This window comes from Penicillium canescens (assembly GCF_028828765.1).
Source record: "Penicillium canescens strain IBT 15451 chromosome Unknown utg000002l_segment0_segment0, whole genome shotgun sequence".
Taxonomy (NCBI): Eukaryota; Fungi; Ascomycota; class Eurotiomycetes; order Eurotiales; family Aspergillaceae; genus Penicillium; species Penicillium canescens.
Window position 1 is genome coordinate 523150 of NW_026703964.1, and position 26888 is coordinate 550037.

At 50.3% G+C, this 26888-nt stretch overlaps 10 protein-coding genes across 10 annotated transcripts; 3 read left to right on the forward strand and 7 right to left on the reverse strand.

The window, feature by feature from the left end:
• Positions 1 to 565: 565 nt before the first annotated feature.
• N7446_001386 (elongation of very long chain fatty acids protein) lies at positions 566 to 2253 on the reverse strand (the record flags this gene model as incomplete). The annotated part of the gene is made up of 2 exons (XM_058510135.1): positions 566 to 1408; positions 1465 to 2253. 2 exons carry the CDS (start codon positions 2251 to 2253, stop codon positions 566 to 568), a joined length of 1632 nt encoding a protein of 543 aa, XP_058375671.1.
• A 923-nt stretch (positions 2254 to 3176) lies between these two features.
• N7446_001387 (uncharacterized protein) lies at positions 3177 to 5021 on the reverse strand (the record flags this gene model as incomplete). The annotated part of the gene is given in 3 exon segments (XM_058510136.1): positions 3177 to 3451; positions 3463 to 4618; positions 4668 to 5021. The coding sequence occupies 3 exon segments, from the start codon at positions 4767 to 4769 to the stop codon at positions 3177 to 3179; spliced, it is 1533 nt and encodes a 510-aa protein (XP_058375672.1). The 5' UTR covers positions 4770 to 5021.
• Positions 5022 to 5442: 421 nt separating this feature from the next.
• N7446_001388 (Aldolase-type TIM barrel) lies at positions 5443 to 7152 on the reverse strand (the record flags this gene model as incomplete). Its single annotated transcript, XM_058510137.1, has 3 exons — positions 5443 to 6569; positions 6644 to 6952; positions 7005 to 7152. The coding sequence occupies 3 exons, from the start codon at positions 7150 to 7152 to the stop codon at positions 5443 to 5445; spliced, it is 1584 nt and encodes a 527-aa protein (XP_058375673.1).
• Positions 7153 to 10000: 2848 nt separating this feature from the next.
• Positions 10001 to 10838, forward strand: N7446_001389 (uncharacterized protein; the record flags this gene model as incomplete). Its single annotated transcript, XM_058510138.1, has 2 exons — positions 10001 to 10250; positions 10273 to 10838. 2 exons carry the CDS (start codon positions 10001 to 10003, stop codon positions 10836 to 10838), a joined length of 816 nt encoding a protein of 271 aa, XP_058375674.1.
• Positions 10839 to 11801: 963 nt separating this feature from the next.
• Positions 11802 to 14096, reverse strand: N7446_001390 (uncharacterized protein; the record flags this gene model as incomplete). Its single annotated transcript, XM_058510139.1, has 3 exons — positions 13905 to 14096; positions 13412 to 13843; positions 11802 to 13358 (listed from the first exon to the last, which is right to left on the reverse strand). Exons 1-3 carry the CDS (start codon positions 13953 to 13955, stop codon positions 11802 to 11804), a joined length of 2040 nt encoding a protein of 679 aa, XP_058375675.1. The 5' UTR covers positions 13956 to 14096.
• Positions 14097 to 14580: 484 nt separating this feature from the next.
• N7446_001391 (pseudouridine synthase PUS7) lies at positions 14581 to 16844 on the reverse strand (the record flags this gene model as incomplete). Its single annotated transcript, XM_058510140.1, has 2 exons — positions 14581 to 16579; positions 16630 to 16844. The coding sequence occupies 2 exons, from the start codon at positions 16842 to 16844 to the stop codon at positions 14581 to 14583; spliced, it is 2214 nt and encodes a 737-aa protein (XP_058375676.1).
• Positions 16845 to 17076: 232 nt separating this feature from the next.
• N7446_001392 (uncharacterized protein) lies at positions 17077 to 18914 on the reverse strand (the record flags this gene model as incomplete). Its single annotated transcript, XM_058510141.1, has 8 exons — positions 17077 to 17333; positions 17386 to 17415; positions 17468 to 17582; positions 17636 to 17723; positions 17776 to 18040; positions 18097 to 18451; positions 18504 to 18592; positions 18656 to 18914. 8 exons carry the CDS (start codon positions 18912 to 18914, stop codon positions 17077 to 17079), a joined length of 1458 nt encoding a protein of 485 aa, XP_058375677.1.
• Positions 18915 to 19865: 951 nt separating this feature from the next.
• Positions 19866 to 21545, forward strand: N7446_001393 (putative exo-polygalacturonase; the record flags this gene model as incomplete). The annotated part of the gene is made up of 6 exons (XM_058510142.1): positions 19866 to 20126; positions 20212 to 20477; positions 20542 to 20621; positions 20682 to 20923; positions 21001 to 21070; positions 21184 to 21545. The coding sequence occupies 6 exons, from the start codon at positions 19866 to 19868 to the stop codon at positions 21543 to 21545; spliced, it is 1281 nt and encodes a 426-aa protein (XP_058375678.1).
• A 1309-nt stretch (positions 21546 to 22854) lies between these two features.
• On the forward strand, positions 22855 to 23213 carry N7446_001394 (uncharacterized protein; the record flags this gene model as incomplete). The annotated part of the gene is made up of 2 exons (XM_058510143.1): positions 22855 to 22918; positions 22999 to 23213. 2 exons carry the CDS (start codon positions 22855 to 22857, stop codon positions 23211 to 23213), a joined length of 279 nt encoding a protein of 92 aa, XP_058375679.1.
• A 308-nt stretch (positions 23214 to 23521) lies between these two features.
• N7446_001395 (Hsp70 family protein) lies at positions 23522 to 26455 on the reverse strand (the record flags this gene model as incomplete). The annotated part of the gene is made up of 1 exon (XM_058510144.1): positions 23522 to 26455. The coding sequence occupies one exon, from the start codon at positions 26453 to 26455 to the stop codon at positions 23522 to 23524; it is 2934 nt and encodes a 977-aa protein (XP_058375680.1).
• Between the last annotated feature and the right edge of the window lie 433 nt (positions 26456 to 26888).

Genomic DNA, 26888 nt, shown 5'->3' on the forward strand with positions numbered 1-26888 from the left:
AACAGCCACTTGATTTTAGAGTCAAGATGGCTTCCCCTCTTGTGCTGCATTTGTCGAATTTCCGGTGTTAATCCCGGGGTTTTTCCTCCATTCAGGTTGCGCGATTTCGAAGCAGCTAACTGCCCCTGGTGGATCAATGCGGAGGTTGGGGTAAGTTGGTGAGAATCACTTTTGGTCTTTTGCTATAATATACAACCCAGATCCTTTGCTAATAGAAAAAACTACAAATATGTCCAAATAACAAAGACAGAGCACGCTGGAAAAACAATCAATTCCTCCAAAAAGCCGTTGGCAAGTCTAACAGCCCGGAGATGAGCTAGTCCCGGGAGAAGACATTGCCCCGTATATTGCCTAGACACTAACCAGTTTCCGGGCGTGCCATTGGCAAAACACAACGCAGCGAGACCCATACACCTGCCGGAAAAAGCTGAACGGCGTGCCGAAAGCACAAGCAAGCGATGGGATTATATTCCCACCATGCTGGGCATCAGATCGTGAATTTTTTTTAACCCCCAAAACTCCAAAGTTATGCGGCAAGGAAAAGCAATGCTTTGCCAAAAAGCATTTAAGCATCGTTACCAAGAACACCGAAGGGGTTCTCACCCTTGGTCTCGGGGGCACTGGGAGCAGATGACTTCTCAGACTTCTGCTTCTTAGCCCCCTTCTTGGCGGGGACGGTGGAAAACCCCTCTTCAGACTCCGATCGGCTAGAAGAAGTCGAGGAAGACTTTGCCTTGGTCGCAGCAGTGGAGCGCGTGCGGACTGGCGAGTCCGCGGTGCCGGTCTTCTCCACGATCTTCTGGACTTGGGCCTTGAGGACCTCGTCGTCGGTGGTGACTTCACTGTTCTCGCCCTCAATGGCGGCCCTGCGGATTTCACGACTGAGGCTCTTCAGTGCGTCCATTCCGGCCTTCTCGGCGGCTTCCATATGCGTGGGCTGCTTCACACCAGGGTCCTTGCGGTTCAAGTAGGAGCGGACAAAGAAGCGCGCGAAGAGGTATGTCAGGGGTAGAAGATAGGAGACATTAAGCCAGATCGCGAAGGCCTGGCCGGTAGTGTCCATGCAGGTCACCATCTCGTGGGAGTATCCAGACTCCTGGATGGGTGCGGTGCCAGTGGTGCCTACGTTCTCAGCGAGACCTTCGGCACCAGCAGCACGGAAGGCCAGCTTCTTGAGCCAGGGAACCATGCCAGCCTCGACGGGGGAAGCGGCGGCGGAGGCGGCTGCCTGAGTCAGGTGGCTCAGGGCAGGGCTGCCAGAGGGGTAGGGAATAGTGTAATGGACGAAGAGGTAGGCAGCAGCCATGTTAGTTCCGAAAACGAACTGGGTGATCTGCATAGTGGTCAAGCTGCGCTTGATGGGGTTGGGGACGCGAATGCGCAGGGCCGTAATGGTATAGTAGGTGTACTAAAGAAAAGTCAGTATACAATCTTACCGCTAGAATCGACAATTGCCCGACTTACCATCATCGCGTGAATGGCCGAGTTGACCAGACAGAAGATCCAGATCGGAGGTGCCATGTAACGGATACCGGCCCACATGCACATCATCGCGCCGGCGTGGTGATAGGTCTGCAGGGTGGAGCTCTTCTTGCCCTTGGCCAGAATGATCACCGTATCAACAACCTCGTAAAACTTGGACAGGTAGAAGAGCCAGCCGAAGTAAGCAAGACCCTGGTTCCACAGGCGACCAATATCAGTAGAGTCGGGCATACCGTTGGTCAAGTGGTAAGCCGGGTTGGGGATAGACCACTCGTTGGTGATGGGGCTGTAGGTAGCCGCATTGCCGTAACCGCGGGGACCATTGATCTTGCAGAGCGAGTCTACGACACCGACAAGGCCGTGGGGATCATCGCTGTCGGGGAAGGAGCTTCTGAAGGCCTGGAGCATGCCTGCGAAGGTCCATGCGGAGTATACAGCCAGGAAGACATTGTGTAGGATAACGAACAGCTTGAACAAGCGGGTGTTGCTGAACGCATAGGGCTTGTACCCGCGGCTCTTGTTGATGCGATTGACCAAAACCACGGTCAGGGCATAAACGGTGGCAATTGTGATTGGTACCCGGACGTCCAAAACTTGGTTGTAGAGGTCATTGGGAATGTTGAAGGGTTGCTTCCACGTCGGCGTAGCGACGTGAGGCGCGGGGATTGTCACTGGGAGCTCGTTGGGAGGAAAGTTGAGGAGGGAGGCAGGTGGGAGGCCGATGCGAACAGTGGCCTGGCCCATCTCGGTGGGGACGTTGAAGTCGTGCATGGTGCCCTCTCCGGAGCTTTTCGCGCGTATAGAGATTCAGAAGGAGGAGAGCTGCACGGAGATATAAGAAAGAGAAAAAAAAGCCAGGAAGCGGAAGACCAAAAGACCAAAGAAAGCGTTCCCAAGGATCCACCAGCCAAACTGCCATGTTTAAATTCTCAACAAGGCAAGCTGCGGCCGATCCCGGTGGAGCCCCGAGTTTGTTGGGATTTTGGGTGAGCCGAGGTCTCAATCGTAGAGTAGATGTCATCGTACGTCAACAATGTGCCATGTAGCATTTATGTGATCCTGGAAACCTGGAAACCTGGAAACCTGGAATCTCGTGTCTGATATCTCGGCTCTCGTCTCTCTGACTGTGGCGTACTCTGGTGAATAACCTCTTCTCTCCGCATTCCCCAGATCCACGCGACTCAACCAACATCTGAATCAGGCATTGCCATGGTCAACCACACCGATGATTCAAGGGATGTAGCATAAACCATCCGTGCAATGCACAGAGCCACCAATCTCAGATGTTCCGTACCTCCAGATGATCGGAATAGACAGTCACACAATAAGAATTTGCCCACCAGCAGGTGCAGGTGGGGAGAGTTGCTGACTCATCTCCTCGTGCAGGCAACACAGCCCTGCAGTACAGTACGTGTATGTAGATACACTTGGAGAAGCGGTCTCAGAAGTCAATGCAACTGCATAGGCCGGTCAGGATCATCTTGTTGGGATTGTCTTGGCCATCCCCCAACAGCTTGATCAATATGAGATCGGAGGCGCGGATCATCACATGTAGCCTCGGTCATACTTCCAAGATAGGGCTGCGTGAACTACGAACGTGAGAGCCTGGGATATGTCTGACAAATTCGTCTTTGCATGATACCTCCTATCTAAGATTTGGGTGCCAAGTATTTACAGCTAAAAGTACAAACTCCTCAGCGGGGCTTGGTGCCATGAGGAATGGGAGGAGGCGCCGGAGATGAAGGGGAGTCCACGGCTGGCGCACGAATTTCCGCCCGCTTCGGTGGAGGCGGGGGAGGGGCCTTCTTGCGCTGGGCCTGACTTTGAATATCCGGATCTGTAGGCGATGGCGCAGGGGAAGGCGACTGGGCCATAGAGTGGGAAGGCGGTCGAGGGACACGCCTATTAGCACTGGCATCGAACTTGCGATCCTCGACAAATGTGTTGAACCGCGAAGTGACACCCCCCACTTCTCTTTACCCATGTCGATCTTGTCTGCGTGGCGTTCACGGAAACTCTGCACAGAAGAGGTACCCCGCGCGGGCTCTGCCGGCTCCAGGTTCATGCTCTGATCCGTCGAGGCCCGGGCCGACGGGGGAGGTGCGGAAGAGCCACTAAAGCGGGAACTGAGACTCGACGCGGCACCGCTCATCTTCTGCTTGCCAGCGTCGATGGAGTCGGCGTGACGTTCACGGAAATCGCCGTACTTCTGCTTGCCAGCGTCGAACTTGTCGGCATGGCGTTCCCGGAAATCACCGTACTTCTGCTTGCCAGAGTCGATGGTATCAGCATGGCGCTCACGGAAATCGCCCACTTTCTGTTTCCCTGAATCGATACTATCGGCATGCTGCTCGCGGAAGTTAGTATACTTCTGCTTGCCAGCATCAATCTTGCCCGCATGGCGATCGCGGAAATTCTGAATCGAAGAGCTACCACCTGCGGGTGATTCAGGATTCGTCGATGCCCGAGGCGGCGGCGCAGGCCCGGGAGATCCCGAGTTCGTTTTCATCTGGGAGAACCTCGATTGCAGCTCATTGACAGGCGCTTGAGATTGCTGAGCACCCTGCCCTCCAATTCCAAACCCGGGAACTGAAACGCCAGCGTTTGCGAGGCGGGATGTAGCATCTTGGTTGATGTAATCATGTGAAAGCGGCTGCTGTGTGGGGGAATAAGCTGGGGGTGGGTCGGAGCTCTGGGACGCGGGGGAACCGTTGCGAGCGGGAAGTCGGGGCGGTGGCTTTGGGGGTGCTTTCGGCTTCGAGGCTGAACTCGTAGTCGAGCCGGCGGGTGAGTCCATTCGCCGCACGGGCGGTGGAGGGAGATTGTCCGTAGAGAGGCCGGTGGTGTTGACGCGGTATGGAACTGGAGGAGGTGCGGGCTTCTGGGCCTCTTCCTCCTCTTCTTGGGCTAGCTGCTGTTGGTGGGCATTCTGGGCGTTAATCTGATCCTGGGACAGCGGAGCTCCAATCCCCCGATGATCGGGTGTAGTCTGGTTCGGCACTGCGGCAGCGCCGTGGTAATTGATATGCTTTGGGGGTGGTCCGAATGACGAGGGGTCTTTCAGAGAGGACAGAGGTTGAGAGACATGTTCAGAGCGATCAGAGTCAGGGTCTCTGCCCTTTCCCATCCATCCAGCCTAGCAAACGTCAATGGCCGAGAAGTGAGCAAAAGAGGGGTTGGCTTACCACTTGGTTAATTCCCTTGAAATCACCGCGCCAGCTCTCTTTACCTCCTTCCTTGCCTTTTGGATGCCAGCCATCCTTCATAACATTGCGAAAGCCACTCATTGTGCTGCAGAGTGCGGGGTGACAGTCTCCAAGCGGCCGCGCAGCTGTGACGATATATCCCCACTCGGTCACGTGGTGCCCCAATTGGGCAAGATATTCAGATGGAAAGAGATGGAAGAAGGCGATCTAATCTTATTTGCAACTGAGCAGATAGAAATCTCAGTAAGGAGTACTCCGTATAGCAGTTGCAAAGAAAGCAGTGGGGAAAGCTGTCAACCCTACAATCATTGGAATCTGATTGGATATATCTTCGACACTATTGTATACTAAGCTCAAATTTAGAAATGCTCCACATTTTCAGGCCACAGTTTGTCTGCTCAGAGTGCATATTACCTTCTGCTCGAATGTAGTCGGTCCATTATCACTATCTGAATCAATATTAAACAAAGATAGCTACGTACGACACTGTTTTTGGCGTCTAGTTTACGAGGTCGTTTCCGATCGACGTGATGCAATATAACCCTCACTAGGCTCTTCCGGAGTACAAAGGAGCAAGGCTACTCTCACTGCACTCACAGTTGCTTGGTAAATAGCTCATATAGTACATAGTATGTCTAGTTTGGTAGACCGACAAGAGAGTTGTATGAGTGTATTAACTAACTTTGTTGTTGCTTTTTGCATACAGAACGAATTGAACTCTGGACAAGATACGGGGACAACAGACAGCCGCCTTTTAAGAAGAGCATAGCTTCTTCTCGTGGCTGTGCAAGCCATGCACATTGCCCTCGGTCTGCGCACTAGCACTTCTCATCTCAAAGCGAACCGATCCCTTGTTCACGCCATCACGCAAGGCATAAAGGTTCTGGACTCCGATATCCTGGAGAGAATGCTGCACACCAGCAATAAGGTAAGGGACGTACTGAGTGATAGAGCCACGATCGATAACAGAGCCCGCAACACCCTGTGCAACCTTAACCTTATCATTCTCGGAGAAGTAACGCGAAGCACCGGCGTTCTTGCCGCCGGCACTCTTGCTCTTGTCCTCCATGACCGCAATACTACCCATACCACGGAAAGCCTTAACCAGCTGACCTTCATTGCTCACAAAGTATTCACCAGGAGACTCTGTGGTACCAGCGAGCAGACTTCCCATCATCACAGCCGAGGCGCCTAAGGCAAGCCCTTTCACAATATGGCCCAGGTTCTGGACACCACCATCCGCAATAGTAGGAACGCCAAATCGGGCAGCAAAGACAGACACACTGCGAACAGCTGCAGCCTGGGGACGTCCAACGGCCATAACCTCCTGCGTGATGCAAGCGGAACCACTGCCCATACCAATGCGCAGACCATCTGCACCCGCAGCAATCAACGCCGCGGCTTGCTCCCGGGTGACGATATTACCCGCGATAACGTCAATATTGGGGAAGGTCTCCTTGATGTATTTAACCATGTTGATCTGGTACGTGCTGTGTCCCTGGCTACTGTCCACAACGACAATGTCCAGTCCCGCTTCGACGAGCTTTTGAAGTCGGACCTTGTCCGCGTCATGGGTGCTCACGGCTGCTGCGCAGAGTAGCTGCTTGGATGGCAGTTTTGATGCCAGGGGGAAATGAATGTTTTTCCTCAAGTCACTCCGGGAGAGCAGTGAAATCAAGCATCCGTGCTTGTCCACAATTGGCAGCTTGCCTTTCTTCGAGCTCCGGAGAACCTCGTTGGCTTCGGAAAGTGTGGTGCCTGCCGGCGCAGTGACGAGGTCGGTTGTCATAACGGCTGTGACGGGTTCCCCGGGCGTCTTGTGGAACTGGATGTCTCTATTGGTGACAATTCCAAGAAGCTTCGAGTGGAGGGTTCCCTTTTCTGTGATTATATCGAAGTAAGGATCACTGGAAAAAAAAAAAAAAAAAACAACAAAACAAAAATACTTAACTAACCAGTCACCGGGAACCCGCCAAATCCCCATTTGACCTTTAGCTCTTTTGCCTCTTCGACAGTCGTCGTTGGAGACAGAACAACAGGGTCCAAGATGAAGCCATTTTCATAGCGTTTCACCTTTCTCACCATTTCAGCTTGCTCATCTGGCGGGCAGTTATTGTGAATAACGCCCAGACCACCCAAAAGAGCCATATGGATAGCCATTTTGTGCTCAGTGACGGTGTCCATAGGAGAAGACAAGAGGGGAGCCTTGATGGTGAACCGCCTGGTTACTTTGGTATCCAAAGAAACCTCCGACACTGGGAAAGCTGTGGGCGGGGTTAGAGCTAGTGACCAAAGTAATGCAATTTATTGCCTTACTGATAGAGCCGGGGAGGACGAGGAAGTCATTATAAGTCAAGGCTCCATGGCTGTCCGAGTCGAGAAGGGTATCGACGTGGAGGCCATCTCCAGAAGGATACTCTTTGAGCACCTCCAGAGCCTTGGTGTAATCGTGGACTTCAACCATATTGCTGGTAAGAAACTTAAAAAGAATGGTAGGCAGGGGATGGAAATGGGGATAGTTCCCAAGAAAGGCAGAGGGTGCAGGGGACGAAGGTCCTTTTGAACGGGCACTGGGGGTGGCATATCAGGCGAAAAGCCTACTAATCGATCTCTACGCCCCACAACAATTTGCCTTTTCTCTTGTTTGGTCTGTTATTTGCTAAGCATATTGTCTTACTACTGTTACATGCGCATCGCACGCTAGCAGGGGTTGGAAAAGAGACCAATCAACTTGAAACGACTGGGTACTCGTTTCTCGTTTATCGTTTATAGATCGTCGGTGTGAACCTCGACGCGACACATGACTTACTATACCAAGACGGTGAGAGAAAGTCCTTGGCACAAGCCTTGATAGACACAGCACCAATTGTTCTTTATGCTCCATTAACTTTTAGTCTTCTGAAGGGTCCTACTCCTATCGTTCTGCTATTCACTTTGTACGCCAGGCAAACGCTAGATATGGACAGGGATCAAACTTTCTCTGCCCGCCATGGCCAAAGTACGGCCCCCAACCCCGCGGTCTCGAGAATTGAAGTTACTGAGCTAAATCAAGATTTTACGAGTCAATACACGTATCGACTCCCACTCTTTTACTCGCAAGTGCAGTAGAGGATTCAGGCTGCACCTGCAAACCTTCGGCCCCGCAAGACCGAAGATCTGCATGCGCTAAACAGATCAGTGAAGCCTAGATTTGGGGGCCAATTCCGTCTTGAACTCACTAACCAAGCAACACACTAGTATTGATCATGGAGAAAGTTACATGCCTCGCCAAGAGAGGGATTCCAATCGGTGAATAGCGTATGGGTCAGATACGTATATTTTCCTTGACGATGGACTAGCAGCTGTCCCCGGACTGGGCTTCGTAGTACTCAACGCAGTCAGGTACGGTTCTGCTTCCTGTTGGAGGCGCCCCCGGATGTGGTTGATGTAGTAGATGCTGTCCATGTCCATGTCGATGTTTTTGTATCATGGTCTTGGTACAGTCATCACGGCGAAGAGGATAAGACAGTGAGACTTGGTGGTTGTTAGGCATATCGGGTTGATGTTCGGGCCTGCGGGTTGAATAAGATGTACCGACCTGATACGCCGACGTAGTCATAATTTTAATAACGACAGGCTCGAGCAGGTTGATCCTGTGGCAGGGTTCATCTGATAGCAATTTTCCTTGGTAATGCCGAACTTGCTAGCAATATTAGCGCAGTCATCATTCTCAACGACTCAGTACCAGTTGTTACCTGAGCGAGGAACATGGTTAGCAAGGCTTGACTTCGCCCTAATATAGGGCACATAATCAAATCATACAATTTCTCAGAGGAAATTCACGAGATAACGCCCTGCATTTAAAACCATCAATGTCCCCGTAGTCTGGTGGAGGCTATTAATAAGGGTCGGAGATAGAGTTATATTCATACCAAAGGGCGTCCAACAAGAAGCCGCATTTGCGAATTTCTTTACGGAGAACTTCCGGCGTGGGCTGTATAAGAGCAGCGATCTGAAAGCCTATGTTAACTCTGAGGTACTAGTGCTTAAGTTTTATCGGACCCATAGCTCTGAGAATGGGCTTAGTTGAGGGCTAGTCGGAAAATCACATCTTTGCCCGTTGTTATGCAGGATGCTCCTTGAAATTGGTGACGATTTTGATAATTTTGTCTGAGAATAGAAGGAAAAATCTAGAGTACAACTCCGATCCAACAAAGCCCGTGAATGAAGGGAGGGCTATGGCGGGGTTGTGATAATGGCCCAGGAACTAAGAATTTATCTAAGAGAGCGTGGCCTTTCATAAAACAGAATTATACATTGGCTTTTTGTACATTCGTATACCCGTCATCGTCAAAGCAGTCACAATCCAATAATAACATCAACTTCGTATGCCTTACATGTACTTTGCGCTCCAACTGGCCGCTAAACGCAAAACAGTTAGGGCTAACGCCGATCCTACGTGGCCTCATCTTAGCGCGCGAACGTCATTAAAAATAGCATTTGCACCTGAGCCTCATGAACAGAATCATTGCTTCAGTGCGCTCGAGGATGCAAGTGTTCATTCATAGATATTTCAAATGTTCTTCTATAGAGCGATAAATTAGAGCTTACACCCAAAAAGTCTCGAGTATGTGATTTCCATTGACGCCGACCGCAGCGCCTCGTAGCGCTTCTTTGTTGGACCCCAGTTTGCTTGAGGGCAGTGCTTCCTGTAAAACCCCGCCTTGGGGCCTTGGGGGACCGTACGTGGACTGTGGACGACTCTGTGACGATTTACAATCTACATTTTCTCCCATACATGATCTCGCACTCGTACTCTTTCGCATCTGATTTGAAAATCATTTCCTTGACGGCTTCAAAGATCAGCTGACATTATTCAAAGTGGTGGTGAATGGGATATTTCCAGTGCTGCTCGCCTTTCGTCTTCTTTCTGGTGGTTCTTTGTCCGATTCGCCTTCGAGCCCTCACATAAAACCACTGTGCCGGGGAAATCGCGCTGCCCAACTTGCTATACTATCTTCAACTATGGTGGGACCCTTCCCCATATTTTTGGAGCCTAGGATGGAAGACTTATTCAAGCAGGAGGACTTCGCCAGACAATATGTGAGTTCTTTGGCGGACTTAGCGGTCACTCCATCAATCGGTCAAACTGCCGACATAGCCGCATCATCGGAGACTACGACAACGGAGAACGCATTACCCAACAGTGTCCTGCTAGCAAGCTCGCAGCCTTTTTCTCCTGGTGAGCCTGTAACTGCACTTCCAGCCAGCGTGACCTCAACCATGGAGACCAACACGGAGACTAGTACTCCAACAGAGCCTACAAATACATCATGGGCAACATCAACTTCAACTACATCTCAGCCAACAACTTCAACGACTTCAACAACTTCATCTTTGATCTCTATCGCATCTTCTACATCGACATTATCAACCACCGCTGTGTTCTCCGCCACGACTTCTTCAGCGTCCGAACAAACAACCGAACAGACAAAATCAAACTCAGTAACAACCGAGCCTGGCTCCTACTCAGGTGGCACCTCAACAAAGACGAAAATTGCAATCGCAGTCCCGATATCGATAGTAGGCATAGCCTTAATAATAGCATTGATAATATTCCTCACACGACGCCGCCGTCGTGCAAAAGAACGCCACAACATGCCAACCCCTTACGACATGGCAACAAGTCAAACAACAGCCGTCTCAACCCAAGAGCTAGTGGTCTCGCCCATACATGCAGCGCTATCCCCGGGGCCACAAACAACAACAGCAGCAGTCCCTCTATCAAGGACGCCAGTGCTCAATGTTCCGCCTTCTATAGATGGACAAAGTCGTGATCCAAGTCCTAGTCCCAGCTCTACGCGCCGTATGCCGGTATCTCAGGGCCCAGGACCAAATGACTCTAGTACGGAGATTGGGCTTGCCGTTGCTGTTTCATTGGACCACAGGAGGAGTGCTACAGAGCAGGAACTAAGGTCGCCGTCACGGGGAACGGTGCGGTTGGCAAGAATGCCATTCGATAATTCTTATGACCCGGAAGACGACGCTGTCTCTGAAGCCTCAGATTCGGATGGGAGGAGGCGGGATAGAGAATTTGATGAGATTTCAGATGTCTCGTCCTTTAGTGCATTTTCACCGACCTGGGATGGGGGAAGGAGACAGTATCGATGATCATTGGGGAGGGTCTCGGAGGTTTAGTTGATAGGATGACCATAACGAGGCGTTGGGAGCAGGGATATTGCATGTAGTTTCTTTAGCCTGGTATTTAAATGATATTACAGCTGGTAATACTAGGATTTCACTGCGACCGGGTACTTGCTGTATAGTTGAACGCTCAAACATATTATTTGCTTCGTGCTAGAGTGGCCCTATTCTTGAACGATATGATGTAGCTCTCCGCATATACGCTCTTCATCTTCCCCGACGTGTCTCCATCGACCGTTAAATAAGGATTGTTATGTATAAGACCGCAATTTGTTACTTTTAACTAACCAGGCGCTTCTAGGCACCATATGGGCAGACTTCAAATTTCTAACTATGCCGGGCATAGCTCATACACGTTGGAATGTTAATATGCCCAAACATTCGAAGGAGCCTAGTACTGCCTACAACGTTAATTATCATACCTTATAAAACCACTGTCCATCCACCGGTCCCTTTGTCGCCGGAAAACATGAGGGTTTCAAGAGTGAAATGCTAAGGATAAATTTATGGCTAGTAATTGACTTGGCTAATCAAAGGTGATACAAAATGTAATTATGGATCACATGGCTATACTTTCCCTCTGTCAAATGCCCGTATTCTATCATGCATTTAGGGCCAAAAACACTGAAAACATGATGGGAGAGCACAAGCCCGGATTGAACTGGAGACCTTACGAAGCCTAATGCTAATCGTCAGTCATACGCTTTCTCCCGGCTGAGCTATCGTCCCATTGAATGATTTCCGTTTTAGTGATATGCAATATAGGCCTGATCAGGAATTTATTGCGCGCCAAGATGTCGATCAAAGCAATCAGTAGTGTTCATTGCACACGGGCAAGTCTTGAACCCACAACTGAACAATGGTGTTCTGGAAAGGGTAGAATAAAAGCAATGTTTGTCGATCTAACGAAGTGACTGTCTCCTAGAAGGTCTACAAACGCGAGCAAGCAACCGACTTGCATGCTGGAGCATCCTCAACCAAGACACTTCGGTTCTTCTCTTGACTTGAGACTGCGACATCCAGACTGGGGTTTCCTGTGAAGAAGTTGATAGGTTTCAAGCCAACGACCATCTTCTCGGAGGGCATGACGGGCCAATCCTCGATGCGAGGGTTATGCGTAGACCCGAATGTGTGCCAGACGACAATATCCTCCTTGCGCACATTTGAATTGCCGTTGGGATCTTCCTTGCGCTGTTCAATCATAGACTTGATTCCTTCGCCGCCTAGTGATTGCATTGTGTGCCGACCAGCTGGGAAGAGCTCGTCATCCTGGTAACGAGTCACCCAGACGGCATGACTACCAAATTCAGATCGCTTGGAATGGTATGATTGCGGGTGGGCGAGTAACATCTGGCTGTAGCAGGGGAATAGCTTGAACCCGACTGGTGTTCCGGTGATGGGGTTGACCTTGTTTTCGTTGACAATTTTGAAAGTGCGGTTTGTCGCAAAATCCAGATCGTGGCCACCCTCTTCGGTTATGATCTTCGACTTTGTTGTATAGCCAACACCGAAAGGATTGTTGACGTTCGGGTCATCATTCGGTATAGGGTGAGATTCCTCGACCTGTAACGAGTTCTCATTTCCATCAATTGCAGGATCGATTCGTAGAGAGAAGAGATGCTGGTGGTATGGTGCAAGGACACCGGGTGCAACGATCGTGCCATAGCCAACCTTGTCATTGGTGTTGATTGGGCAGGTTGACAGAATGCCGGTGGCTCGCACTTCATAATGGATCGAAGCGTCTTGGCCGAAGTGGAATGCAAATATATATTCGTAGTTGCTGACCGTAATGATCGTCTGCAGCACGAGGATCCGCGAGCGAGTTACCACGGCGTTCTGTGTCCGGTGATTTGTATGCTTCCACATAATACCGTCATCCTGTTCATGGCAGCAGACCACATTCGGAAGCTTCAGCGGCTCACCGGAGGCAGTGTTGTGCCAACCGTCGAAGTACTTGATCAGACCAAGGCAGTCACAGCCAAGGCGTAAATTGTTTGCATTGAGACCAGCACCATCATTCCCAAGATCAAATGCTGCTTTACGGGGATACGGAGATCGTGGATCACCGTACGGTACAAACATCTCCGACAAAGATAGACGGTAAAATAAACTTCGGTCCTCATAGCGAATATCATGGAGTGTCAAGCCCTCGCGGTAATTGAAACCCACGCGCATGGTCCACTTTTCCCAGCTGAGCAGGTTTCCGGTAATTTGAAACGACGGACCTTCTGGCTGGATAACCTGGAAGGGCTTTGTAGTTGTGCGCGGCGCGGGTCGCAAATCAGGATGGTACTCGCTCAGTTCAGGAGAGTGAACTTTGCTATGGTCGTAGGGGCGTGCATGTCCACGAATGCACTCTTTTTCGGAGGATGGTAAGTGGTAGATTTGAGTAACTTCAAGTTTCTCCGATACTTCAGCACAGAGATCGAGTGGGTATGCATAGAAGTTCGCATCGGGGTGGTCAAGAAGACGCATATAGAACCAACACTGGTATATAACATTAGATATAATAGCTAGGAATCCTGAGGTGATGCACATACCATGGTTGTCCGCTCGGACATATCCTTCATACCATCGGTAGCATAAGCCCAAGGTTCAATAACGACAGAGGCGCCCGCTGGTAATTTGAGCTTTTGAATCTCCGCTTGGACTCTTGCATTCTCTCTGCAAGCTTTCTCAACGGCTTGCATGTACGCGCTGTCAATGTAAGGGTGCTTCCCCGTTAAGTGTTCCTGTTTTATGAGCTTCGTGGAATCGAGATCCACGAGAAGCTCAACTAACTCATACGATCTCGACGTAGATGGAACAGTGACTTGGACTCTCGCAGCTCGGGGAGGTCGCGATGTTTGGGCCTCTCTAAGACGCTCTTTCTCAAGGAAAGCGACCATCTGCTGCTTAGGCGGCTCTTGGAGAGTGATCACCCTGAAATTGAGATGATGTCCATCGAATGCTCCGCGAACGATCTCGGCAGCCTATTTTTTTCCACATCATATAAGCAACGAAGCTCGTAGAACTTGAATAAGAGACGCTAACCTTTGCGATTTCCCGAGGGGATAGGGGGTCAAAGGGGTGGACGGCGGCCATGATAAGTGTGAGCTCCCAGATATGCGATATGGGGGAGTCTTAGAAAAGGAAAGAGGCAATGCAAGATCGGGAATAAAAGATAGAGACCGAAGAACGCAGATTTCTTGCAAACGGCGAAGTGCTATGATATGTGCGAAATGCAGCGCTATTTATATAGCTAGAATGGAACGGGAGAGTATTTTGTCACGCCTTAAAATCTGTACTGGAAAGGCCGCTGCGATATTTGCGGTAAGGAAAAGCCGGAATCAAGTTCTTGGAGAGTCCTCGGTGGATGCCGAATGTTCGCTAAGGTTAAGACTTGCCGGGGTATCTGCGCGATATTCGCTAAGGTATAAGAATAGCCGGAAGCTGCTGGGATGCGCGACGATCGCTAACGTTAAGAATAGGCGGGTCATACCGGAATTCGTTCCCCGCATCTCCCCTTCAGAGATAGCGAGGACCGTGTCTATTGGTAGGGGGATCTACGGCTTGGACAGAGAATTACTTCAAGAATAGATATTCAATATCCACTGTTTGTGTTGGAGTACATCAACTTGACCAGAACATCAGAACATCAATCTGGTCAGTGCTATCTCACGTAGAGGCCTCGGTAAGGCGATGTACAGTCCATAATCATGTTCATCGTTTATCTTCCACCCCCAAAGTCAGCTTTGTAGGCAGTCATCTTGCCCTTTGTCAACTCGCGAAGAGCCATAGTGGCGTATTGACTGGATCCCAGCTGGAACTTCAGGATGACAGCCAACTTATCTGGCTGGTCGTCTGTGGCGATGGTGATATCGGCATCCCTTTGCTTCAACTTGTCCATGTCAGTTGGCACGAACTGCTGATCGTCCTTGGAGTACAGCTTGACATCAAAGGAGTAGTCGGCACCCATGCGGCTGAAGATCTTGCGGTAGCTACCGCTCAGACTGGCATCACGCCATTTGCGGCGCATGTCGAAAGGATCCAATTTACCGCCCTGCTCACTGCCCATGAAGCGACTGTAGAAATCTTTCACTTGGTTGGCCGGGTAGATAATATCATATCCAGGCTGGGGGAGAACGAGATCAAACAGGGTGTATTTGCCGCTGGCTGCCTCTTCAGCAGTCAGAGCCCGGGCGCGGGTGAACATATCCTCAGCCGCGGTGGCGCTGTCCTCGCCTTGAGGAACGATGATGATCTCGCCGTCTGCATCAACAGTATCGTCTTTGACCTCAGGGGCTTCAGCCTCCTTGTCACGGTGCTCTTGGACAATCACAAGATCGCCTTCCACAACTCGGTCGCCGTAGAGTCGCCAGCGCTCACCGACAGCAAAGTTCCAGACAAGAGACTGGTACGCGTGCACGTACATCAACCGCAGGTTGCGGGGAATGGTTTGCAGAGCACCCAAATAATCATTGCGCGAGTTAATGAGGTGGCGGATAATATTGCTTTCAGCGGAGAACTTGCGCGGAAGTTTCGACAAGATGTCATTGGTGCTGGTTCTGGCCTCGGTCTCGAGCTTGGTCTCAAACATATGAATGGCCATAGCACGAGCCTTGTCATCGTTGCTAATGTTCATGGTAGAAGCATCGCCTTGCTTTGCCGCCTCCAGAACGTGAGGGCTGTAAGACAAGATGGCATCGCATGCACCCTTGAAATCTGACTGTAGAATCTTGACACCGACAGTGTCAGTCCGAGTAGTGAAGGTTCCGAATCGCTGAAGGCCATAGTAGTTGAAGTATCCGCGCTCGCGGAGGTTCTTCAGAGAAGTGCCAACTACCTCGGTGGCCTTGGCGACTGCGCTTTGAGGGTCACTCAAGTTGACACCGGGAATGTCAGCCTCGCGCAGAGTAATCAGGAACTCGTTGCCCTGCAGATCTCCCAGGTCCAGGCCCTGCTTGCTGTATTTGAAGTCGCCAAGAGTGGCATTGCGAAGAGTCGGATTCAATCTCGCAAGTCGCTCAGCGAGAACACGGGTGGCGCAAGCACGCTGCGCGGTAACGCCGCGACGATCCTTGGTTCCGGCAAACTGGAAGGACTTGGCGTTCATCTTCAGTGAGCGAGCGATGAAGGAGATAACTTCCATGGTGTCTTTGTTCTCCTTGTAGATTGTGAAGTGCAGATAGGGTCCGCCGAGTTCTTCCCAGTTGGTACGGTTGCCCTGACCACGGGCTCCTCCATCGCCGCCGCCGCGTCCTCCTTTGTTCGAATCACGCTTGAAACGGTTGTTCGCCGCGGTGATAGCCATCATGCCATCCTGGTCTGTGGTCGAGTCGATCTCAGAGTTGAAGATGCGACGAATATTCTGGTGGATCTTGGTACGCAAGTCGCGATCAGAGATAGCAACCCTGATTTTGCCGAATTCGCTCGGCCGGGCCCTCGGCTTAGCCATAGCTTCTTTGTGCATGGTAATGATTGTAGTGGCATTTTCCGCGCCGAAGAATTCGCCAAGAAGAGCGCGGTCCTCATCCGACACTTGGAATTCGACTGGTGCTTGCTCGGCTTTTGGCTGAGTTTCCTCAGTCTGCTCCGGAGCCTTAATCTCCGTCTCTGGGGCCTTTTCAACAGGGTTGGGCTTGGGGGCAGCATTCGGCGCGTTCGTATTGTGGAGGTGAACAACTTCGCCGGCGGTCGTGATCTCGTTGACCATGAAATCGGTGTATCTGCGCTGAGCTTAGTAGGGCCCCAAAACACGCAGCAAATGGTCTCTCACCTCTTTTTCAAGATACCCGAAAATCCCTCGTTGTCAGAACTCACGAATTCGGTGATTCCGACCTCAACTTCCTTGACAGCCTGAGCGTCCGGAGCTGCGCCGGGAGTGGTTGGGACATCTGCGGCGCCGTCGCCAGCGACTACAACCTCCTCTGGGCCAGCATCACCGGTCTTCTGCCGCTTGCGCGGCGACTCCACGAGATCGTGCTTCTCCATTGCCAATTGATTGTAAAGGGTGGGAGTTGGAGAAAAGAAAACGGTCGAGCTCCAGGAACTTTTCTTGACCGATTGGGGATAGCGTGGTAGGGCCAATGCGGGGAAGCCCTAATACTGGATTCGGAAGTATCTCCAACTTCATCTATAAGATTGACCTGGAAAATGATTCACGCTTAAGATCTGTTCTAACAAATGTATCCTCACTCCAGGGTGATTGGGCTCATGTAGGCATTCAATCCTCAGCAGGATACACAACTATCCGATCCAAATCCGCGCCTTTGTTATCAAACCCATTATATAAACCACCAATGGTGATTTTGTTCTTAGTTCCCTTCTTCAGTGTCAGCTGTAGTGGAGTGGAGAGAATTATCCCTTTGTGCGTGTCTCTCTGGTATAGGGTCTCTATGTTTGTCGAATCTCCATTGACCACCACGCTGCTAATCCTACGAAGTTGCCACGAACCGCCGATTCTGTCCGGGGTACCTCCAGCTATTGAATGCATCAGAACCAGGATTTATTTCGAAGTAGGGGGTGTACTTACGTTGGTCGCCGAAACCCATATCATCGGTATCTGATAATGCTGTTAGATTCTTCCGGATAGCACAGGGACAAGACAAACATACTTTGGTAGTAAAATGACACCCATTGAGGTTTTCCGGAGCCTTCAATGTTCTCAAACGTGACTGTACTGTCATTTCCATATATTCCAGTGAGGATTACCCCATCGGTGGCGAAGTTCTTTTGACCTATCAGTCACAAAGCCTCTAGCTCCGAAATATGACCGTACTCACAGCCTCCTGCTTATATGCATCGCCCTGTATCGTCGCATCTTTCGCACTGTAAGTCTTTCCCTTGATTGATTTCCATTCACCGGTTTTTCTACTATCTAGTTAGTGCACTTGATCTGACGCAGGTATTGAGGAGGACATACACGTCAAGGTCGTAAACGTCGTGCCATTCCACTGATAGACGCTTGCTCTTCTCGTCAACCTGAATCGGCAACCAGATATAGCGACTATCCCAAACAGAGTTCGAGTCCCACTGATCTCCAATGTAGAGATATGTTGTTTTCTTTGTTCCCTTTATTTTCAGCGTGAATCCAGATTGCGAATTAAAAGTGCGCGTGTTCAATGGCGCAACAATGAATGGTTGGGACCAAGGACCACTCAATGAATCGGCGCGGAATGCCACCACGTCTGCATTATTAGCCAAGTACTTTTGTGAAGAGAGGTGATATGATGAAGTCCCTTACTGTTAGGCCTATATCCAGTCTTGTGGCTCATCAATGCCCAGTAGCTTTTGTCTGTCTGCATGATAGAGGGCGCCTCAAGATCAAATTTTGGGAACCGATACACGGTCTTTTCGAGTGCCGTGAGATTTTTGTTCATACTTGAGATGTACACATCTCGCCCATCCACACTGTCCCCGTTTGAGTAGAGCGCATAGGATCGGCCATCCTTGTAGTCAGTAAACATGCCAAAATCCTGGGACCAGTTTCCAAGAGGCGCAGTTGCGTCGACGAAGGTGTATGGCCCACCGATCCTAGAGGATACCGCATGGCCTTGCAGAAGAAGGCCGTATTTGGAATTGTCGGCATGCCACCACATCTGCTTGATCAGCCTTCTTTGTTTATAAGTGGCATGTAGACTGCATCCTTACATGATAGTCCTCAGTCTCCGAACTGTAGGCCACTTTAGGTCGCTGAATAATGTTACTGGGCGAGATATATTGGTGTCCCTCAATTGGAGCTGTAAATTTCAGATGTCAACTTCTTTCCGCAGCCAATCAGACTTTACAACGCAAGAAGATACCTAAGGCCAGTCCCCCAAAAGTCCAGGTACTCAGATCCTCAGAACTATAGACGGACACGCCTCCGCCTTCCGGTTGATCTTTTGTTTTATACTCGCCGAACCACCAGAAGCGGCCGGATTTCTGGTCGAAGGTGATTCCGGACCCGTGGGCGTTGATCAATGAGCCATTTGTGTCATGCCATCTACCTCCGGGAACAATGTACTTGCTCTCGGATGAGACCACCAAGAGGGTCGTCAAAAGCGCGAATGATAGCCGCATTATGGCGTTGTAGTTTATGTCGATAAAAGCCCTCTCGGTCTAACAGGGATCTACATGTATCACGTCTGAGGGTCACATTTATAGACTTGTCGTCCAAATTTCGGTCTCTACTTTGCCGACGTTGCGGGGTAAAAGAAGGATATTAGGTGCTTGCGCTTGGCATTACTTATGGGAGTTTGTTCTATGATATACTGAACTCCCTTGTATGATGGGTTGAGTTCCTGGAACGTGAGAAGTAAAATTATTATCCGTAACAAGCAAGCAAATACAAACAAAGCATTGACCGGAGGATGAACCTCAAAGAGCGTTAACATCATAATATTCGGAAAATACTTCTGATAATTTACTACAGCTGCCTGTGTGGTGGATGTAATGGGTGATTCAAGTTGATGCAGTATGTTTGGATTTAGGACATAGTTCTCACTTTACAGACCTGCAATGCTACTTGGCGTAGTTACTTTGCTGCAGGGATTTTTTCCGGTTAGTAATGGTCTCGACGTATTGTATCAGGTCTATTCACATAAAGCTACTCATAAATCTTAGTACCGTATCCTTTGAGCATGGAACAATTCCTCCGAATGCCAAGCACCCCCGCAATTATATTCCGCTTCGGGGATTAAATACCTTCGGTTAAAATGGTGCCGACAGCTTGGACGATCTGAGGGGTCTCCTGCATATGTGCTTTCTTTGACTGATGTAGCTTTTCAGCGAGCGGCCATTCATTGGTGCAAAATTACTTCTGTCAAAGACACGAAACTATCCCTACTCAGGAACTTAACTGACCGTCATCTCGATTGCCTCGCTTCGCACGGGCAGTGTGTACAAAACTTCCTCCGAGTCGGGCAAAGACAGACCGACGTTAGAAAGGAGTCTAGTTGCACCGATGCTTTAAATCGTAAGTGTAGAAAGTGAAACTGGATTCCATATCACAAATCAACATTAGCTCTCACCATGTGGCCCTCAATCCAAATCATTCTGGCTGTTTTGGTGGCTTCATTCAGCCCCGTGTCCGCCAAAGACCACCGAAGGAGCTGCACAATCAAGGGTGGCGGGAGCAATGTGACCGATGATGCTCCAGCTATCATGAAGGCATTCAGAAAGTGCGGCCGAAACGGAAGAGTTGTCTTCGAGCCTACAACGTACTATATTAACTCCGTTATAAACGTCTCCTGGCTCGAGGATGTTGATATTGACATCCACGGTACCCTTTTGGTATACCTATCTCCTTAACAGGCCTTGCAATATTAAACATAGGTATTACGTATCTGGTTTGCTGATCATCTACGTCTCACACTAGTGGAGCACTGATATCACATACTGGCTGAATAACTCAATGGAGGTTGGGTATCAAAATCAGTCAACAGCCTTGATAATCGGCGGTGATAATGTCCGAATCAACGGTTATGGAAAAGGCACGTTCGACGGTAATGGTGACTATTGGTATCAATGGATCAGAAAGCAACCAAACACATCCAATTACCCAGGCCGGCCGCACGCTGTGACCTTCAGTAATCTTCGAAACTCGGCTATTCGTGGCCTCACATTCCTGAGAAGTCAGATGTGGTATGTGAACAGTCGAGTAATTTTGCTGGGCCATTCATTTGCTTTACTAACCTTAATTCTCAAGGACGATGTCAATCATTCAGTCTCATAATGTTTTGCTTGATAGTATCCTCGTAAACAACACTGGGAATTGGGCACAGAGCTGTAAGGACTTGACTAAAGGTACTGCAATTCTCAAAGACAGAGAGTGCTAACTTGTCACAGCCAACACCGATGGGGCCGATACCATCCATTCTTCACATATCACATTCAATAACTGGACCGTCTACAATGGCGATGACAGCCTTTCTATGAAGGCTAACAGCACCGATATAATCATTGCAAACAGCAAGTTTTACAATGGATTAGGTATTGCTATGGGAAGCATTGGGCAATACAAGGGCCAATTCGAGACAATTGAGAGGGTCACGGTCAAAAACATCGAATACTACAACACGTTACATGCTGTGAGTGACCGATATCAAGGAGATGTTACTAAACAATACAACTATATGGAAACCTCACTCACTACCAAATATCCTAGTTCTATATTAAGACATGGACAGCCGATCAGAATGGCTACCCACCGAACGGAGGAGGCGGCGGACTCGGATGTAAGCTATTTTGTAATTTTATATCCTGTGCCCTTTTTCGATCATTCTTTCCAAGCCAGTTTATAAATACACTACCTATGGCGTGCCTTCGAGTCTGCTAATTCATCAACCAGTTGCATCTGAGATGAAACTTACGAACCTGACCACGACAGGACTTCGTGGGGCCGCGTTCGCAATCTCTCAGTGCACGCGATTCTCAGGTGCACCAGGCCAAGGCAACTGCACAAACTCAGAATTCCAGATCAAGAACGTGGAAATTGACGGTCTATCCGGGACCAGCAAGTCAACGCGGGTGGCAAGCTTGCAGTGCAGCGCTGTTGCGCCGTGCACCAATATTTCCGTCTTTGACACTGCCCTGCACCTTAGTAATGGCACTGATGTGGAGGGGTACCTGTGTGGGAACGTTGCGAACCCGATTGGATTTAACTGTACCGGGACACCATGTGTAGGCGGAAGCGCCACCGGGGAGTGCTAGGCGTGAGCTTGATATTGCTGGAAAACGCTCCTAATCAGCCATAGCTCACTTACAAGAAGAGGGTATCTAGCACATATTCTCACTGTAGGGGTTATTGCTAGTTTTCAATGTCTAACATAGACTTTAAATTGACGCCTGGAGCATTTCTCGTGTTGAAATTCATAGATACTTGCTGCTATCTCCGTAAGCAGCTCATGCCTAATAGGCTGGTATGAGTTGGTGCATACTACTATTGATATTTACAAGAATTGGCCTAGAGCAGTATAAACGCCAAAGCCAAAGCTTCTCTTGAAACACAGCCAATGGAGGTGTAGGCAACTATAGAACTACCCCCCGGAAGGAACTCCGATGCGACATTTATCACAGATGAGTTTAAAATGCCCAAATAATATTGGTCTAGGCCTGCCCATGCAAAATTCCACTACCGGAGATGTATCCCAGTTACTTACAAGCATCTTCTAGCTCATGGGCTGTTAAATGTCCCATTAACAGACTAGAGGTTTGCCAACATAATCTTCAGTAAGGAGCAGCCACGAGCCAAGTCTACCATGAACCGTAACTTTCCTTAAAGATCTGTGTGGCGTTATGATCCCACAACTTTAGAGTGGCTTTTCAATCAAAGTGGAACAGCCTCCCACCGAACATGTAGGCCACGCCTCTCCCGATGAAATTGCATGAGCTTACCTCACATCGAGAAATCCGTTTACGAAGAGACCGGGCTAGTTTGAAAGGCTGGAAGAAAGCTCAGCGCGGGTGAATTTAATACCTTGGTTGGGCGGATGTTTTCAGCATGGAGTATCAAAACAAGAATCGATGTAATGGATTTGGAGACCATGATTATCAATGGCGTAGATCTAAGTCTACACTCCATGGACATGCATAAGTCTGTTCGACCAATACCTCCCAGCTACCAAGGCAGTTTCCCAGATATATCCAACGCCACCGAACAAGCAAATAAAAAGCAATATGCTGCACAACCCCCACCGATTCAAAACCCAATGTTGGGACAACATAGCTGACTCGATTATGCGCATGAACAATTACATCTGACTCCGGGGAATCGACTCAATCTCCGACCTATGGCTTCTGGTCGGAGGATACAGAAAGGAACTCACGCCGAGTCGGAGGTATAAATAGGAGACTTTCACCCCAGTGCTCAGGATGCCACGCTTTTATCAATCCAAACCAGCTACCATCAAATTCCTTCGGTAAGGCTTATATGACTTCTGTTGCTTAGTCTCTCTCTCGCCCCTTTATACATATGGAAGAACAAAGGTAACACCCAACCAATCCACCAGCTCCCAAAAAAATGAAATCAAACTACATCGTCGTCCTCTTCGGTATGGCCCTTGCCGCCATGGCCGCTCCAACCAGTGAGTGACACCTATATCCCATATCAAGCTACAATCGAAGATAAGAATCGGGAATCCTCTAACGAAGTTATGATCTACAGTCCCCGGGGGTGGCGGCCGCGGCGGCGCTGGTAGCGGCCTCGGTGCAGGTGGTGGTTCCGGATCAGGCCTTGCCGGCGGTGGCGGCGGTGGAATCACCATTGGTACTGGCATTTCTGGGGGATTTGGAGGTGGTGTTGGTGGGGGAGCTGGATCTGGTCTTGGGGCAGGATCCGGTGCTGGAGAGGGCAAGGGCAAGGGTAAGGGTGGATGGTAAATCCGATTTTGCTTTGATTTGAATATGGGCTGTGTGGATCTCAAGTCGCACCTCTGGGGTTTACATGTCTAAATATATGGAACGATACCAGGCTTGTCAAAGTAGGAGTTGAAAAGTGAAAGTGGCGCTCATCCCAAACTCCATTGCTATTTTTTTCTATCTTCGGGTGTAGTGTGCATGATACATGGGATGCGTTAGGATGGCAATGCTCTGTGCTGTGCGTTTTAAGGTAAGACATAGAAAAGAAGAGAAAGGCAAACAAGATGCAGAACAGGCCAAGAAAGAAAACAAAGAGATCGATGAAGATTTTACAGTTCATCCTTAGGAAGGTCTTCCTTCTCCTTCTTGGGCTGCTCCTTAGCCTTGGCCTTCTTCTCAGAGTCAGACTGCTTGCCCTTCTTTCCCTTGCTGCCGGAACTCTTCTTCTGCTGTCCCGCAGCGGCGGTCATCCGCTCATAAAGACGGTTGAGGATGCGCTCAAAATCGCGCAGTCGGGAGTCAACCTCCACAAGAGTCAGGGCGGGGTCGTCGGACTCGGTTAGCTTCTCCTGGAGACCGAGTTGGGTTTCCAGCCATGGAGCAGTGGACTCGTACGCCTGGGTGATAGCGGTGAGGTCGGATGGGGTGAAAAGGGAGTACTTGGGGCCAGTGGGCTTGGCGGTAGCGGTGGTCTTGGCGGAGGTTGTGGAGGTGGAGTAGGCATCCTCATCGAGGTCATCGAGACCCTCGCCGGAGGCGGCTGGGGTGGGGGTAGACGAGCCGGTTTCGGACTCGGTCGAGGTGGCGCTCGAGGCGGAGAGGGAAGATGAGTAAGTCTGCTCGTCGTTCTCGATTTGGTTCTTGATCAGTTCCTTCATTGACTCGGCGTTCTTGAGCATGTCCTTGAGCATCTCAACGCGCGCGGGACGAGCGGAACTCTCCTTCATGCGCTTCAATGCCGGGTTAACGATATCCTTCAGGTCCTTGAGCTTGGATTGGAACTCGGCGGTCTTAGCATTGTCACTCTCCTCGTACAGCCAGTCGCTGGCCTTGGAGGCGCGCTCGGAGAGGAGGGTCAGCTGATCAGTCTTGACAGCCTTGACGAACTCCTCGTCGTCGGCGAGGTCTCGGCTGCGGTAGATGAAGGACTCCAGCTCATTGAGAGCCTCCTCGCGGAGGATGCGGTCATTGTCGGAGGTATCAAAGGCAGAAAGGCGGGCGTGGATGCGAAGGAGCTCTGCGGCCGAGGGAGCCGGGGTTCCCAGAGGAGTTGACTTCAAGCTGATGGGGATGATCTCAGTCTTGATCTGGGGCGTGGCCTTTGCGTCCTTGGTAGAGGTGGTAGTCGATGTGGTGCTGGCGGAGGTTGTGGTGGCAGACTCAGTCTCAGGCTCGAGGGTAATCGATTCCAAAGGCTCGCCATTCTCATCGACAAGAGGTTGCTGTTCATCCTTCTTACCCAGACCGAAGAAGCCCTTGACATCTTCAACAATTCCCTTTTTCTCAGACTCAACTTCGCAGCTGACGTTACCATCAACAACTTCGGGGAGACCGTCAGCAGGGCTGAGGCGGATCGCGAACTTGGTGGTGATGTTTGCAGTAGTGCAGCCGAAGGTATCCTTGAGCTTGGCCACAGAGGCTGTCAGATTCTGGGTCTGAACACTGAGAATAGGTTGTTCTTCGTTCTCGGCGATATGCTGAGCGAAGCTGAATTCGAAGTCCTCCAGGTTCTTCACGGTGACCTGCTTCTCAAGGCCGACCTGAGAAGTGGCAGTGAAAAGCTTCTGGTTTCGATCCTTGCCGTCAGAGTTCCACTTCAAGGACACAGGGTATGAAGCCGCATCACTAGCGCGGATATCCTTAACGCGGAAACTGGGGCTGAGCGCAGCACCCTTGAAAGCAGCACCAAACACAGCGGCCTCGTCGGCGTTGACATTAGTTCTGATCTTCTTGGAAGAACCACAAAGCTTCTCCAACTGCTTCTGGACGAAAGGAGTACGGATGGCTCCACCGTGGAGAACGACGGAGTCCATGTCATCCAACTTCAGACCGGCGGCAGCCAACGCTTGCTCGACAGGGGTTCCAATACGGGCGATGTGCTCGGCAGCCATCTTTTCAAAGCTGGCCCGGCTGAGCTTGTATTTGAAGTTGAGATCATCGTCATACAGTCCCTCGAAGCTCGTCGACGTCTCCGTGTTGGCGCTCAGGACCTGGCGGAGCTTCTCTGCATCCTTCCAAAGTCTGGACATGGTCTTTCCGTGTGCCTTGACTTCAGCGACAGTAACCTTGTCCTTGAGCTTCTTGTCTTCAACTAGTTGGGAAACCATATCGTCGACAATAAGATCGTTCAAAGAATCTCCGCCGAGCGACTTATCCCAGCCAGCTCCAATAACTTGAACCTCCTGGATAGTCTTGTTGAACTTGCCAACATCCTTAACCTTGCGGCTCTGGAACCGCAGAACGCTAGCGGATGTCGATCCAGCACCCATGTCGTAGACAACGTGGTACTCGGGCTTCTCGCCATCGGAAACACTGGGGAAAGTACGGCTGGTAGCGTAGTTCAAGCCAACAGCGAGACCATCACTGACAAGAGCCTGGATCTTCAAACCGGCAAGCTCGGCAGCTAATTCAAGGCTCCGCTTCTCCTCCGCGGTATAGAACGCAGGGTAAGTAATGACGGCATCACGGACATCAGAGCCCTTACCAGCCAGAGTGTCGGCGTTAGCCTTGATCTGCTTCAACTGCATGGCAAGAATCTCCTCTACCAAGAAAGCCTCCTTCTGCTCCTGGCCGAGACGGTTACTGCGGAGAGCAACGGAGCCACGACCATCAGGCGCAGACTCTAACTTCAGTGCGGGGAACCGACTCCAGTATCTCTTGACAGTCTCATCAGCACCATCGTTGAACGGAACACCCAAAAGTGTCTTCAAGTTGATGTAAACATCATCCGGGTACCGAGCCGCCAGGGCGAGCGCATCACCACCATAGAACCGTTCGGGGAAAGGAGCATCGCTCTCTCGTGTAGGCTTAAATGCGATCGCGGCGGACTCCTTGCGCTTTGAATCCTTGGTGAGGACGATCTCGAGTGGGATACCAGGTTTCACTAGTGCGGCCTTGAAATATTCTGTGCCAATGTCGATACCCAGAACGGCCGATCCGGCGGCTGATGCTGGCCCAGCGAAGCTGAGTAGGAAGAGGAGGAAGGGGAGTACGACGAGTGATAGCATTGGGGAGCTAGATAATCGCCGGCGATTGAATGCCATGATCTATCTTTTTGTGCTCCGGCTGTGGGAGTCAGCCAAATTAATGATTCGAGGTGGAGGGTTTCCAAGGGAAGTTGTGCAGGTCACCCACCTCGAGCACGTATATAAATGTTTTCTGAGGGGCGATATCTAAACGTTCCACCGGGTTGCCGAGTGATGTGTCGGAATTCGGGTGGGACGCTGGCTTGCGCCAGACGGAGAATTGTATGGAGCTATGGAAGAGCTCAAGATTGGCGTCGAGACAGGGGAGATGTTGGGGGATGTCGACGGGTGAGGACGGGGAGAGAAAGGAGTTGAGTCAGAGGGATTAAGCCATCCGGAAAGGGATACTGTGGCCACTTGGAGCGTGAAGCCTGAAAGAGCTGTTGGATGAGGACACGGGTCATCATGCAAACATTGGCATGTTTGCACTGCTTATCGTTATCATATTACA